Genomic DNA, 14,375 nt, shown 5'->3' with positions numbered 1-14,375 from the left:
GGGGGGGGGGGGGTTACAAAAATAAATCTTGCGCCAGCTGCGATTCGAACCGAGGTTCTCAGATTTTCTAAGCAGATACTCCCTCTGCATGCTAACACCGCACATGAAAATTCGTTGACTAAGTGCCTACATATCAGCAAATCGTTAATCATACCCATTGTCCGCTACTGCATGACATTGTAACCAATTTTAGAACAAAACTCGTACCTTATGCATTTCATTCGGACAACTTTTAGTACAATTCACCTGTTTTACATTACATTGCTTTAAATTTTTGGACTATCTTTGGTCTTGTTACAAAACTACTATACCTACGATGTTTTTGAAGTTTCTGATTGCTAACTTAGAGCATAATTTTAAAAGTCCATAATGGCGAATACAATATGGCGGCCAAAAAGTTAAAATCGATTCGATCCGCTTGAACATTTCCTGTGGGGTTCTTGGGACCGCTGATTATGAATCTGTGGTCAGGTCGGAAAAATCCAATGTTTGCTCTGAATACCTGACAATGGAGAAAATAATCATTTTAAATAAAGATTTAACTCTATTAGCGAAAGTTATATTAATTCTTCTCATGGATGTGGAACAGTTCCTCTGAATACACTTTGGTCCCCTCCACCATTTTGAGGTATTCAAAAACCTCCTTGACATAAGTAATACTTTTTTAACAATTTATTTTTTTTTGCTTTCATTATTTTGAAATAACTTTTTCTGCTTATTGTTAAATTTTTGCTCACTATTTTGTTTAAGTTTACTCTTCTTATTTCGATAAACTTCTGATAAAAATTTGGGAAGTCAACGATTTGTTCGTAATTCGTAAGATAAATGGGGCTGAATTATTTACAAATGAGGTAATTCGCTCTCAAAATTTTGTATGGCGAATTATATAATTCGAAGGGCTAGCTTCGCCATAGACCTTTTTAAAGTCAGCCATAAAAAAGGTTGTTACACAACTTACTGCAAAGTATTTTGATCTCTTCCGCGTATCACTAAACATCAATTCTCCACTGATCACTGGGACATCGAAAACTTTCTTCTACGACAATATTTTGTATTGGCTTTTTCGATCTCGTTAAAAAAAACTGTTAAATTAGGTCCCTGGATGGGGCGTCTAAGTACATTATTAGTGCTTATAACATTAAATTGCATATACAACGTAATGGCCGCTGCNCTTTATTAGTGCTTATAACATTAAATTGCATATACAACGTAATGGCCGCTGCCGCTGGCGCACAGTGTGGCAGAGTCGCTAAAATGCGATAAAATATGTTAAACTTAAAACATGAAAATATCTCATTATGTAGAAGTTTTTCGTTGTGCTGATTAAGAATCTGATATTAAAATGATAGCTTTTAAGGGGTTTGCCACCTGGTTACAAATTCAGAATATAATTAAATATCAAGTCATATAAGAGACTTGAATATGGGTGTCTAATAAGAGAAGTTTAGAAAAGCTTTATTGCGAACATATTTTCAGAAACGATTGCTGAAATCACTAAAACCAAATATTTTTTTTTTAGTGTGACAAAGTATTAACTTTTATGTATATATATCGTTGCTTGGCGCGTAATACCTCGTATCCGCAAAACGCAATACGTGGGATCATTCGAAAACATCACAAAAGAGCGAAGGAATTTATTTTCTTCAAAACGTTTGGATGGTTTGTACCCTTCTGAAATAGAACCAACATTTAATTATAATTTCTTCGCTCTTTTGCGATATTTCCGGACTGCCTGATACGTGGTATTGCATTTGGCGGATACGAGGTAATGCGCGCCAAGCGACGATATAAATAAAAGTTAATAACACTTTCGGCGAAAATTAAGGTTTTGACTGCTAATACAAGGGTGTGAAAAGGCCAAAAATGTTTGGAAAACATTTGAATATTTTTTTCTCATGAGCACTTTCGTGAAAAATGCTCTCTGAGGGGTTTGAAAATATTCTTGCATGTTTCTTCAGATATTTAATAATAATAATAATAATATTTTGGTGCTTACACTTTTGCTAAGTGTTTCGCTGAGCTTCTACTCCAATTTGGGGTGTGCATCTTAATGTTGTTACACAAATGGCAGGATCTACAGTTTTATGCCGCCTCCCAAATGGATTTTATGTGAAGCTTATTCAGGGCTTAGACTAGGGCTCGAAACCATGCCATTCAGAGTGGTAGAACGCACTTCTAGTCCTTCGACTACAGCGGCCACCATGAGACTCTTCAGATATTTATTTATTTTATTTATTATTTATTTATTTTCCTTTTTATATAGTAACAAGTTAATATATAAAGTCTAAAATTAGCAGCACTAGCATCATAGGCCATCGGCTGTCTCTTGTCATGAATATTGGTTTATCAGAACTTAGGACTAGGATTAGAAAGCTAAATATTATTTAAATCTTAGCAGGTCATTGGTTCTGAGAAAGTTGTATATTGTTGTTATGTTGACTTTCGATGGTTCCTTTAGAGGTTCGACAGTGGGAAGAATGAATTTCTTGAAGATGATGAACGTTGGGTGTTAATCGCTGTAGCAAGTGTGCATGAGTTAGTACTGTATGCCCGAGGCATAGTCGGATGTACGGCTTTAACTCTTTGAGATGAATATCTGCGATATTTTAGTAAATACTGGAGCTTATTCACTGAAAATTGATATTTACGATTTTTAGACGTCAATTAAGAATATTAAAATTTTCTGGAAAATGGGCGTAGGCACGCCCTCTTATGATATCATGTGTATATCTTACTAATCGCTTCACAAATTTCTCCCAAACTTGGCACAGTTCTGATCATTCGTTTTGGCTATTACAAACAACCGTTATGTGAACAAAGTTATAATACCCTTGTGCACAAGTTCGCTCGGGTATAAAAACTACTTATATATAAACTAGGTTAGGTTAGATTGGGTTGAAGTGACAGTCAGGTAGCCATTGTGATACGTTATGATACATTGTGAACCAATTCGGAGAGTCTACGAACCTTAGCAACTGCTGTATTCCAAACTTAGCAGCTGCGCATAGATCATCTAAAAACCCTACACATACGATTTTCTGTCTTTTTGTACATAGTGCAGGGTAGGGCCGGAAGCAGGATTTCTCTTTAGGGAGGGTCTTATGTAAAGTCAGTTCACCGAGGTATAGATAAAAATTATTTTAATACTGAGTCAACATTAACATCCAGATTGCGATGAATATTGCATTGTGTCGTATCAACTGTTTCTTTAGAAGAGATAATGATCTAATACATACAGTATCGGTCATATAAATAGCACCCCTATTTCAAAGTAATAAAGTGATATTGATTGGAAATTAAGTTTAATTATTTTTTTAAGTCTAAACTTTGTAAAAGACTACAAAAAAATGCAGCAAATTTTCACCCAAATTTCAACCTTTTTTCTCAGAAGTGCTAGAATTTTTTTGAGTACACAGTTGCATAGCCCATTCCATTTCAGTCTGATAATGTGCAAGTTTCAAGTGGTTACAAATTACCGTTGATTTTTTAGAACTTTTTCTTGTCGCATTTGCTTCCATATAACGAAAAAACACAATTTATTTGTATATGGAAGAAAACGGCAGCACCATCGGCCCTAGCTTTTGTGGAAAAAGAAGTTTGAAATTTTGGTTGAAAATTTGTTTCCTTTTGGAGTTTTCTAGAAAATTTTTCACTTAGGTTTATTTGGTTTTTTTAGAGAATGAACTGTATTTTAACATAATAAATGCATTTTAGACAATATCACTTTGAAATGGGGGTGCTATTGTATTGATCGATGCGATAGCTCTAAATTATTTTATGAGAACCACAGCGGAGATTTTTATTTAAATGGTATTCAGATTACTTACAGCCTGCGATACTGAGGAGGAAAATAAATGAAATGTAAACGGCCAACGTTGCGTTGTACGAGTATTGAATAAACTTTTAACCAACATTGCCTATAAAGCCGATAACTAAGTAAATCGCTTTATTTAACCGTAATGACACCATCAAGGAAAATATAATTTTTCTGACAATAATCCACCCTTTTGTTCTCAATACTGGCCTAAATGTTCAGCTCGTCGCCGCACAACCATTAAGCAGATGTGTTTGCTTGGTCATTTGTTTACGGAATCATTTTATGCAATATGTTTTCACGACACGCAATCAACATCATCTACTCAATCATTAACCCCTTCGCGACCAAGGGATGTGTGTTTCCAAAAAAGTTCTGCATTCCTTAAGATATTGAATTCATTTTGGCGGTTTTGTTTTTATAATTTTATCTTAAAACCTTAGGAAAAATACTTAAAAATAAAATTGCAAAAAATTGCTGAAATATATTTCCACCAATTTTTTCGAAAAATAAGTTTTATCGGGGATTTTAGGAAATATATTTTTTAAGAAATAATATGCGGGGCGCGTCGGAGCGGAGTGGAGCAAGGGAGCAGGGAGCTAAGAAGCAAAGGACTTTAGCTGGAGCAGAGCTGGAGAAAAGAGCTAAAAAAAATAATTTGCTCTTTGGCTCCTTAAAAAAACTTTCAATATTTTGTTTTTGTTACTTTCTGGCCTAGTAACGATTTGTTTTGAAATATTTTTACAGCTGTTTTTCCAAAAATTTTTTAATAATAACGCCCTCAAACTCAATAAAAAAAAATCCATTCTACTTATTTAACTTGGAAATTTTTTTAGTTTCTTCTTGGATGCTGAAGTGTACACATATGTATATCTAGATGCATTTCTGCATCAAAAAAAGAAATCTCGCCTGAGCTTTTGGCGGTAAGGGCTCGATATGTACATAAATAAATAAATAAAACAGTTGTTTATTGGGAGCCGGAGTGGTGCAAGAGCGGAGCTCGGAGCGATGACAAAAAACTTTTGCTCCCAAACCCTAATAATATGAATTTTTATTAAATCTATAACACCATTTATTAGAAAAAAATTACTGTCTTGAGATAAATTTGTTTCGAAAACAATAAGAATTGAAATTTTCCTTATTTTTATGCACTATGAATCTACACTGAGCCAAAAACACAATGGTTTTTTCAACCAAGTTATGGGTTGATTCTTTCATGTTTAATAAGCCGATTGTAAGAAATGTGATTCAAGCGGCTGAACGTGCAGAGGTGCTTGCTGTTATTTGTTGGATTCCAGCAGTACGAATGCCATCAGCACGATACATATTTTTTCCGTTTTGTTTTTTTAATTAGGAAGAAGCCTCTGTGAAGTGCAGAACCAAATCAAACGACGAAGAAAATTGATTCAAGTTGAACATTTGAGGGCAGGTTTTTAAAGCTGAGTGTGCAGATATGCTTACTGTTATTTGCTCAGATGCAAAAGATGCGGTTTCAAATATCGTCAGAGTTAACTTGTTAAAATGATAATAAAAAATTTTTGTTTTGTATCTCCGAATTATGAAAAAGCATCTGTGAATCGTAGAAAAATTGCGTATTCAAACTAAAATATCGACAACCAAAAGTTTGGTTAATATAAAGGTGTGGTTTGTATTATAAAATCATTGTTGAAAACATCAACCAAGTCATTGTTAATATTAACCAAAAATCACTTTGATTCCTTTTCAGTTTAAATTTGGTAATATTAACCAATTTTTGGTTGATTTTTTCCTCAGTGTATATGTATGTGCATAATGTTTGTAATTGTTTTCTTTTTGGGAAAAACTTGCGCTCAAATTAATATTCACAAAAAAATTATTCAACAAAAATAATAAATCAAAAAAATATTTTTAAGTAATAAATATTTTTTAGGAGGAACCATTTATTTTTTAGAATAACATTTTCTTTTAGTTTTCTTAATTTCCATCATAATTTTGTGTTTTGGAAAATGGTAAAATAATATATATATATGTTTGTTAGGGAAAAAATTCTCTTTTGAGAAGAAATAATTTTTTAGGGATTTTAGGAGTAAATAATTTTTTTGGGTAAAAATATATATTTTTTTCCAAAATTTAAAACAAAAAAACTTACCAAAGGAACAATATGCAAGACAACGTAAAATATGAATTTGTTTTTCTTCTTACATCATATCTCTAAATTCAAATTACCAATTTAGTAATAATCCTGAAAGGGTTAAAACATATGTACATATGTATGTATAAACGCTTGTACATGTAGAACTACACTTTTACTCAATACCCCCTTAAGCAAATATTTAATTCTCCCCGTTTTTCATCAACTCACCCAAAATGACGAGTGCATTCCCCAGTAGACCAGCAAGCCCGATGATGCCGAAAAACACGGGCACAATGGTTGACACAACGCGCTCTAATGGGTCGATTTCGAAATCCAACAGATTGTCAGGGGGAAACGTGAAATTGACGTCCCCATGCGTCATGCCATCTTGCCCCGGCAGGCCGGTGAAACTCGCGCTTGTGCCTGCTACTCCCATGCCATTATCCACGGTTCCATTAATACAGTCATAGGTGTTACTGATGGTCCAGTCGGGTGGACAGAGCGCTGGCAGCACTGCCATTGTTGGGCGTACAACTAAGGACGTCGAAAGTGCCACCATTATTGGCGCCGCTGGACTGAGCGTTGGCAACGTACTCTGATTGTGCAGCATTTCGGGGCTGTTTATGTAATCGTATCGTATTCGGCTTTGTTTGCCATTTGAATGAGAAGCACTTCGAAACTCGTCACGAGAATTGCTCGCAGAGTGGGCGGTAGCAATGGGAAATCAATGGCTGATTTTATATGTCGTTAGGCTGCGATGTGACAAGCATTGATAATTGTTACAAATTGATTGTGTGGAGAACACGATTTTTCGCCATTTTCCATCCAATTTCATGTGCCTGGGAAAGAAATGGAAAGGTAAATAGATGAAAATAAAATGTTACAAAGAAATAAAACAACACTTGAATGCCTCAATAGGAAGAGAAGACTGAATTAAATACACCTCTGCTTTAGTCTGTGGGCGCCGTGAACATGTGGTTAGAGATGCACACTAGACCGGGTCGGTCCCCATACCATATAAAAAACTTTGCAATAACCCCCTTAGTTTGAAAGCTTACTTTGAGAAGATTTTGAGGTGACAAAAATTTTCGTCTTTAGCGAGTCCTAAAAACAGCCAAAATCGAGTCTCCTTTGTAACTTCGTCATTTAGCACCGAATTTCAAATTGCTATATATATCGATGATCAACGAAATAATAATAAAGCTAAATTAAAGCTTCGTTAACAAAACGGTTTTCATAGATTTCAAAAATTTTCAATATGGCGCTTAAGAAGCTTACGCGCAATGTGTACCAAATTTGGTTGAGATCGGTCGAGTAGTTTTTGAGATATACATATATAATATAAGTGGGTTGCTGCTAGTCGCATAAAATTTCCTCCAATCCCGTCACAAGAAGATTTCCCATGTGAACTTGCAACAGAGTTCAATTCTGTCAGTATTAATGTCAGTGACATTAATTCCATTGACATTATTGCACGTCACCTTCTTGTAACAGTAAATAACGTTGTTTTTCTTGTAATCAAATTTAAGTACTTGTATCTATAAATGAATTGAAGTTTTGGTGAAAGTTTGTTGATTTCTTTTTAGTTTTTGCACAAAGTTTGAAATGTGGATTTATAAGGTGTTAGGTATATAATGAGCTAGACTTTAATAAAAAAATTAATAAACATTAAATAAGCAAACTAAAAGTACCGAAAACTGGCAAAAATTTCACGATCTCATTATTTTTCCAGTTATTATATGTGTATGAATAAAATCTCAATTAAGTTGAAAATCTCAAAAAAAAATATTACGCATGGCAATGTGAGGCACATAAAATATTCAGTGGGGCACTTCAAACGATTTGCATAATAAGAAATTCGCATTAACATTTTCAAATCATCACTCTTTTCGTATTTTATGCGGTCGATACTAGCAACTTTGTAATGGCATTGGTATGTGTGAGTTTTCATCCAATGGAATATGCCTGCAACAATCTTTGGTTCATTTGTATCATATTGGAGTACTTACAAAATGCTCCTCTGTAATGCAGTAGCAAACCAACTTTTGTGTCAATACCACCTTATTGTTACCCAATAATTGCTCGTGTTTTAGCGATCATAATCCCTACACGATGCTTATTGGGCTGTGTCGGTAAGAGTAGTGGAGTAGTGGAGAGTGTGGAAATCGCAATGTTAATTTGACTATATTCTTTATATGTATTTTGGTTAATTTTGGAGTACTCATTGGCCCTTAGGGAGTACTCTTTGCATGCCTGCATGAAGTAGTCGAGATTTTTGCAGGGATGTTACAATGTACATACATATATACATAAGTACTTACACTCCGGCAATGAACTAGTTACTTTTTGAATGTTATTATATATATGTTTTCAGTCGGCCAAAATTCATTTAACAAAAGGATGATACCTAATTACAGAACATTGACAGGCACAAAAAGGCATTTACCAGTAGAAAGAGTACTATGTAACTGGAACGTATAAAACACCACTATATACGCTGTTGTCGGTAACTTCTCGACTTCCTTCGATTTCGAAAAACCTGAAACCAGAGAAAATCTGAACGAATTATAAAGTCTCTGGTTTCGATCCATTACAAAAATATATAATCGTTCGGCAAATACGTATCGCTAGCTTAGGGTGAAAAGTTGCTAAGTCCCAATTTAAACAGGAGAAGAAAAAACTTCTTATAGCCATTTTCTTCAAGTATTTCGCAATACTTTGAATAAAACATTTTGCCTAATCGAATTTTCGGAGATTTTTTTGGCTTATCAAATTTTCCTTTCATTAAATATAAGCGAGAAAATATATAACAATGACCTTTATGCTTTTAGAAAAGATGAGTTCAAAAGATGAGTTTTCATAAAAAGTGGACTTAGCAACTATTCACTCTAAGCTAGCGATATATCAGTCGCGTATAAGAAAAAAGAGCTTAAACGAGAACTAGTCGTGGTCCTAAATTCATTTCTGGTTTCATATTGGTGGATTCGATCTGTTATTCCACCACATGTGACAACCATTAATTGAGAAGGGCGAAGTAAATGTGAGTGGAATTAATTAAATTGTTTTCTATGTAGTCGTCTATTGTTTGGTGAAAAATCCCTTAGCAAAAATCATCAAATGCGCGTTTATTGCGATTTTTAGTAACTGCCGCTGGCGTCAACTTGATGGAAATGATTGACATTTTACGAGATGATTTAATTGGTTCCCTCTTCATTGTCTTCATTCGGTATAACTCGGCTGTAAGTGTATGTTAATAACTTCAACTATTTCAATTAATTCGGGAATTTTCGCTGTAATCACAGCTGGCATTCAGTGCTTCTGGTATCTTTCATGTAATGGCACATGTCGGACACCGTCTTCAAAAGAGTCACAACTCAAAATTTGGCATTTTTGGGATTATGCACTAAAAATGTACGCAGAGCTTTTATTTACCTTTCAGCAAAAGCTGAAGCAAATTTTTATGATAATTTGTTAAAAAACCTAAGGTAAAGTCGCCCTCGCCCATATGATTATCATGTGCTAAGAAATAGTTTTTCGCATTTTCTGACAAACGTATTATTTTGAGTTGTGACTCTTTTGAAGACAGTGTGCGATGTGTTCTTGTTTGAATGAGAAATGCCTTTGGGTTAATTGGAAAGTTTGCGAAGAAAGGAACAATCTTCTCGAATGCTTGAAAAATTACATGCACGCATGTGCATATATAATGATATAGTACTATGTAGTACATACATATCGCTCATTTACATCAATATTGTTGTGATTATCCAAAAACTATAAAATTTGAGTTGAGCATGCAGACCAAGCTCTTCTTCTATGTTGTGTAATAATTATCAGCATCTCACTTAGCACCTTCACCAGCACCTTTCGTAAGACAGTTGCCTATTCTGGCAACTAATTTTTTAATTAATTGCAGACATTTGAAATTAATTTCAAATATTTTCCAAAAAGGTGGAAGCATTCAAACGTAAAATTTTTTCTTTAATTTTTGAACATAAATAAATAAATGACCAGAGCATTTTTAAAAAATCCCGACAGATAGATCAACGCGAAACTTAATTATCCTTTATTATGAAAAAGAAGCTTGAAATCGGTTCATATTTGTGCTCTCAAAATAGATTTGGCCACTGGAGCCTTTTTTGCCCCACTGTCCGACGCGAGCTAATTGATACACAAGTGCTTTCTCTCACCACGATTGGTGAATGAGGGAGCTTTGTTTCTAAGACTTTTGTGCTAGAATAACAAAAGTCTTTCCAACTATTTGAACTGTTATTTGATGCATATTGACGGATTGGTAAACTATCGATTCAGTGTTTCACGCACCAGATGGGCTGGCAAAATTATCGTCTATTCATAAGCATTGCAATTTGTTCCTGATAATAACATATTTTTCCATACACTTAACTGGAATTGTATCTTGAAATTGGTTTTGGGTCTAGCGAGGCACACAATGTAGGCTGGTCCTCTATAACTGGCTAACCAGAATGCACTACCACAGCCACAAGCTATTTCGCTAGCTACATCAGCAATAATACACTACAACCACGGGAGCATTTTGAATACTTTAACTTTTGACAGCTCTTGCTGCATACCACAGCCTCACCATTCTGGTTAGCCAGTAAAGCTTGCCGAGATTTCGCAGACTAGAGTTTAAAAAAAAAAATTTGTATTTACTTTAATTGCGAACCGTAATATTAAATAAATTTCAAAACTTATGCATGTACCACTGTATGTAACGCTGTTCGAGAAATGTTGCTCTGCGTGCTTCTGCTTTACGTTGCTTTTACAACATTTTTTACTCTTCACAGCTGGACGATTTTGCAATCGAGCGCAAATAATTGCTGTGTTAGGCATTGAAGCCGCTTTTAACAAAAAATCCACTCCAATGTGAGGCCATGTCACATTTTCGTGTTGGCGGATAAATTCAAGATTATTTGCAAATATTATGTGAAATGCACCATCAGCGCTACAATTGTGAGGATAATGCAGCATTGCCTACGATACACTCGCTACACTAATATTAGCAGTGAAGTAGTACCTGTATTATGTCACATAAGTGGCATTGATATCTGTACGAATGCTCTTGTCTTATAAGTATTGTACCCACGAGTAGGGTGTAGGTACACCATGGCGTATGAGCAACCAGTACTTGATCGCATCTCTGCTGAAGTAGCTATTCGAGTTAATCTATTTGAAGTACATTAAAATGATTTGAAAAGCTTTATTTTTACAAAATGTTTATGGTCAAAGCACATTGTATTTTGTTTTTGCTTGTTTTCTAACTCCTAATGTTAAAATGTTGTGTCAATAGCTATGAATTGTGAAGAAAGTAAAAAAAGTTTGACAGTTTATAGAAAAGGCTGTTTCCTGAGGTAGCTGGGACAGACTTAGCGCAATTTATAAACATAGAGAAATTAAATTTGTCTGTATTTTATGTTTGGTCAATATTGTTGGTTTTAAGTCGAATAAAATGTCCCATGTGTTGATGGATATATATATTTTTTATTTGAAGCACTTTAGAGCGCAACATTTAATTAATTTAAATGTTGGTCGCGACTTGTGACAAAAGTTATTGAAAGCAAACACCACATTGTAAAACATTCAGAAAAGTACGCCTATGAACATTTTGCTGATAAACTGAATTTCTTGAAAGCAAATAATTTGGTGAAGGACTCGGCCCAGAGAAGCTCTCTAGGTACAAGTCAAATAATCCGGGTTTTTATCTATACGGTACTATAAAAGTACGGATTTGTGACCTAACATAAATGTGTATCTAGAATCCTAATACCGAAAGTTGTTTATTTGCATCATTTAATCTTTACAGAATTTGGAAAGTACAGAATTGTGGCCCAAAAGAATTTCGATGCTTAGATTTGTTTCACATTTTTCCACCACTGTGGTGCGAAAGAATTTTTGAATGCGGAATTTCGAGCCACTTTTGACGGGTTTTTGTTTACTAGTTGTTTATCGGTCGGGAATTAGTGGAACAAATCACCAGTTCTGATTTTGAGTTTAATCTCTAAAGTAATCAATATAAAACATATCGATGGCGCCCTCTCTCTAACAATGTGCTATGATAAGGCGTTTTTGAATCGTCAGCTGAGATAGGGCGTTCTTTAACCAAATTCTGAGATAGGGTGTTTTTCAATAAAATTCTGAAATAGGGCGTTATTCAGTCAATTTATGAAGTAGGGCGTTTTTGAAAAGTGTTTTGAGATAGAGCGTCTTCGAACTGACTGCCGAGATAGGGCATGGATATGTAATGAAGGAATAATTTACTTACGTACATATGTACTATATATCGATGGCTGAGTGGAAGATCGACTTATCTCGGCAGCCAGTTCGAAAACGCCCTATCTCAGACAATTTTTGAACAACGCTCTATCTCAGAAAACTTTTCAAGAACGCCCTACTTCAGAATTTGATTGAAAAACGCCTTATTTCAGAATTTTATTGAGAAACACCCTATCTCAGAATTCGGTTCAAAAACGCCTTATCTCAAACGAAAATACATTGAAAATAAGCTGAGATAGGGCGTTTTTGAATCGGCAGCTTTCTGAGATAGGGCGTTTTTGAACTGACTGCCGAGATAGGTCGACCTTCCACTCAGCCGTCGATATGTTATCGGCACTCTTGTACTACAGAATAAGCAACACGAATAAACACTATTTGAAAAATTAACCTTTGACAAAACGCTGATAGAAATACATTTTTAAAGTGAAAATTTCGTAGCATTGCAATTTAAACAAATATTTTGAAATTATTATTTTTAAATAACCAGAGACCGAAAATAACTGGTCCACATTTAAAACTGTAATTGTAACTATGTCTATCATTAAGCATTTATTTTTCATTTTCACTATGAAATCGTTTTAAGCGAGGAAGCTTACGGTTAATGACTGTGGGAAATGGCAATGCTAACGAAAATAAAGGTCAAACGAAGTTACTTATGCAATTTTTTTGTTGAAGAGGTGAGTTAGTAATTGTAATTATGATGCAGAGGAAATATATGATGAAAAATAAAAAACAACAAATCAAATAAAGTTGTTACCAATGGGAATAAGCCAAAAACTTGCGAGTGATTTATTTTTTTAACAAGAAATAAATAACAATTTGCGACACAGCAATAAATGGCCCGGTTATTTTCGGTCTCTGTAAATAACATGATCACATTTTTCGAATAAGAAAAATTAACAAAAATGGAAATCGTTTTCTGAACGTTTCCGGATACGAAAAATGTACAAAAACCTCACTGTCGGCAAAAAGTACTTTTCTCTGCTGGCTGGGAGTTTTTCAAAAATTTTAGAAAATACAGAAATCAAGCTAATGGGCCTGTATGAATTTACTACCGTCGGACCTTTGACTGGATTTAGCATCATAATTATTTCACAAAGTTTCCATAAGTCCGGGAAGTGCCTCAACTTAAGCATGTTAATAAAAATATCTAACAAAAAACAAAAAAAAAGAAGTTAGCAGAAGCTCCTTTATCATTTCACATCGTAACCAGGAGCTTTTTCTTCTGAATGTCATGAACAGTGAATGGTGTTAATTAAATCTTTCCTTTTAAACCGAAGCGGATTTGAGGTAAGGCATACGGGGGTATTGATAAAGTGAAATCAATCATTTAGTTACTGCATAATTTTTATGGGAAAAATACAATGTGCAAATAGTACGTTAAAATGGACATTGGTCACGATACTTTAACAGCACCAATAAAGTGTTAGTTCTCCAGGACGGCATTTAGTACAATCATTAGCGAACACAAAGGGTGTGGTTTGGGGTTCAAACCCTCCTAAAGCTAATAACCTCAAATAAAAACTGTATCTTAAAGCTTAGAATCCAGCTCTCAAGAAAAATCACAAGAAATATTTGTTTATTATTTCTTTTGCTTGAAAAAGCACTTTGCTTTTGCTGTAAATATTCTTGAAGAAATAAATATACGAGCATTGAGAGCTGCAAACTGATGTAGGGAATTTTGATAAAGGAATTTTTTTCCGTTTCTTGTGCGTCATTTTGTATGAATTCTTCGCTTTTCTTGCGAGCTATTAAAAGTATAACTGCGAATGAAAACATTGTCCTAAAAATATGCAATGCATACTCACTTACTGTGGTTTTTTACACTTACAGCCTTAAAGAGTTTACCACTGAGCTTACCTCTCAACAAGTCTTCGAAGATTTAATTTGCCAACTTCGAATTCGTTCCACCAAAATGTGTCATATAATAAAAATAAAAGTTTAATTAATTTTTTCGGTATTCGAAATATTAAAAAAATTAGGCATTTGCTGTCGCTGATTTTGATCGCTAAAAATCTCCAAAAGGATACCAGGTACTACACCACACAACATCTAGTTACGTGCATCCCATAGTGCCAGATTTGGCTGATTACACATTACTGATATTACTTGTCCATTCAGTATTCTTCTATGCCCCCTGTAGCGATTATCAGAATT

At 34.5% G+C, this 14,375-nt stretch overlaps 1 protein-coding gene across 1 annotated transcript in view; it reads right to left on the bottom strand.

Moving 5' to 3' along the window:
* AstA-R1 (allatostatin A receptor 1) overlaps positions 1 to 6,397 on the bottom strand; it is a 148,833-nt gene extending 142,436 nt beyond the window's left edge. The window contains exon 1 of the mRNA XM_017613983.1: positions 6,156 to 6,397. Coding sequence (XP_017469472.1) covers positions 6,156 to 6,363 — 208 coding nt within the window. The 5' untranslated portion in view covers positions 6,364 to 6,397. The remainder of the gene's footprint in view (positions 1 to 6,155) is intronic.
* Positions 6,398 to 14,375: the final 7,978 nt, after the last annotated feature.

Source organism: Rhagoletis zephyria, unplaced genomic scaffold, assembly GCF_001687245.7.
Source record: "Rhagoletis zephyria isolate East Lansing unplaced genomic scaffold, Rhagoletis_zephyria_1.1 Rzeph_scaffold_00746, whole genome shotgun sequence".
NCBI classification, from domain to species: Eukaryota; Metazoa; Arthropoda; class Insecta; order Diptera; family Tephritidae; genus Rhagoletis; species Rhagoletis zephyria.
Note: the sequence above shows the minus strand (reverse complement) of the source record. Positions and strands in the feature narration are given on the sequence as shown.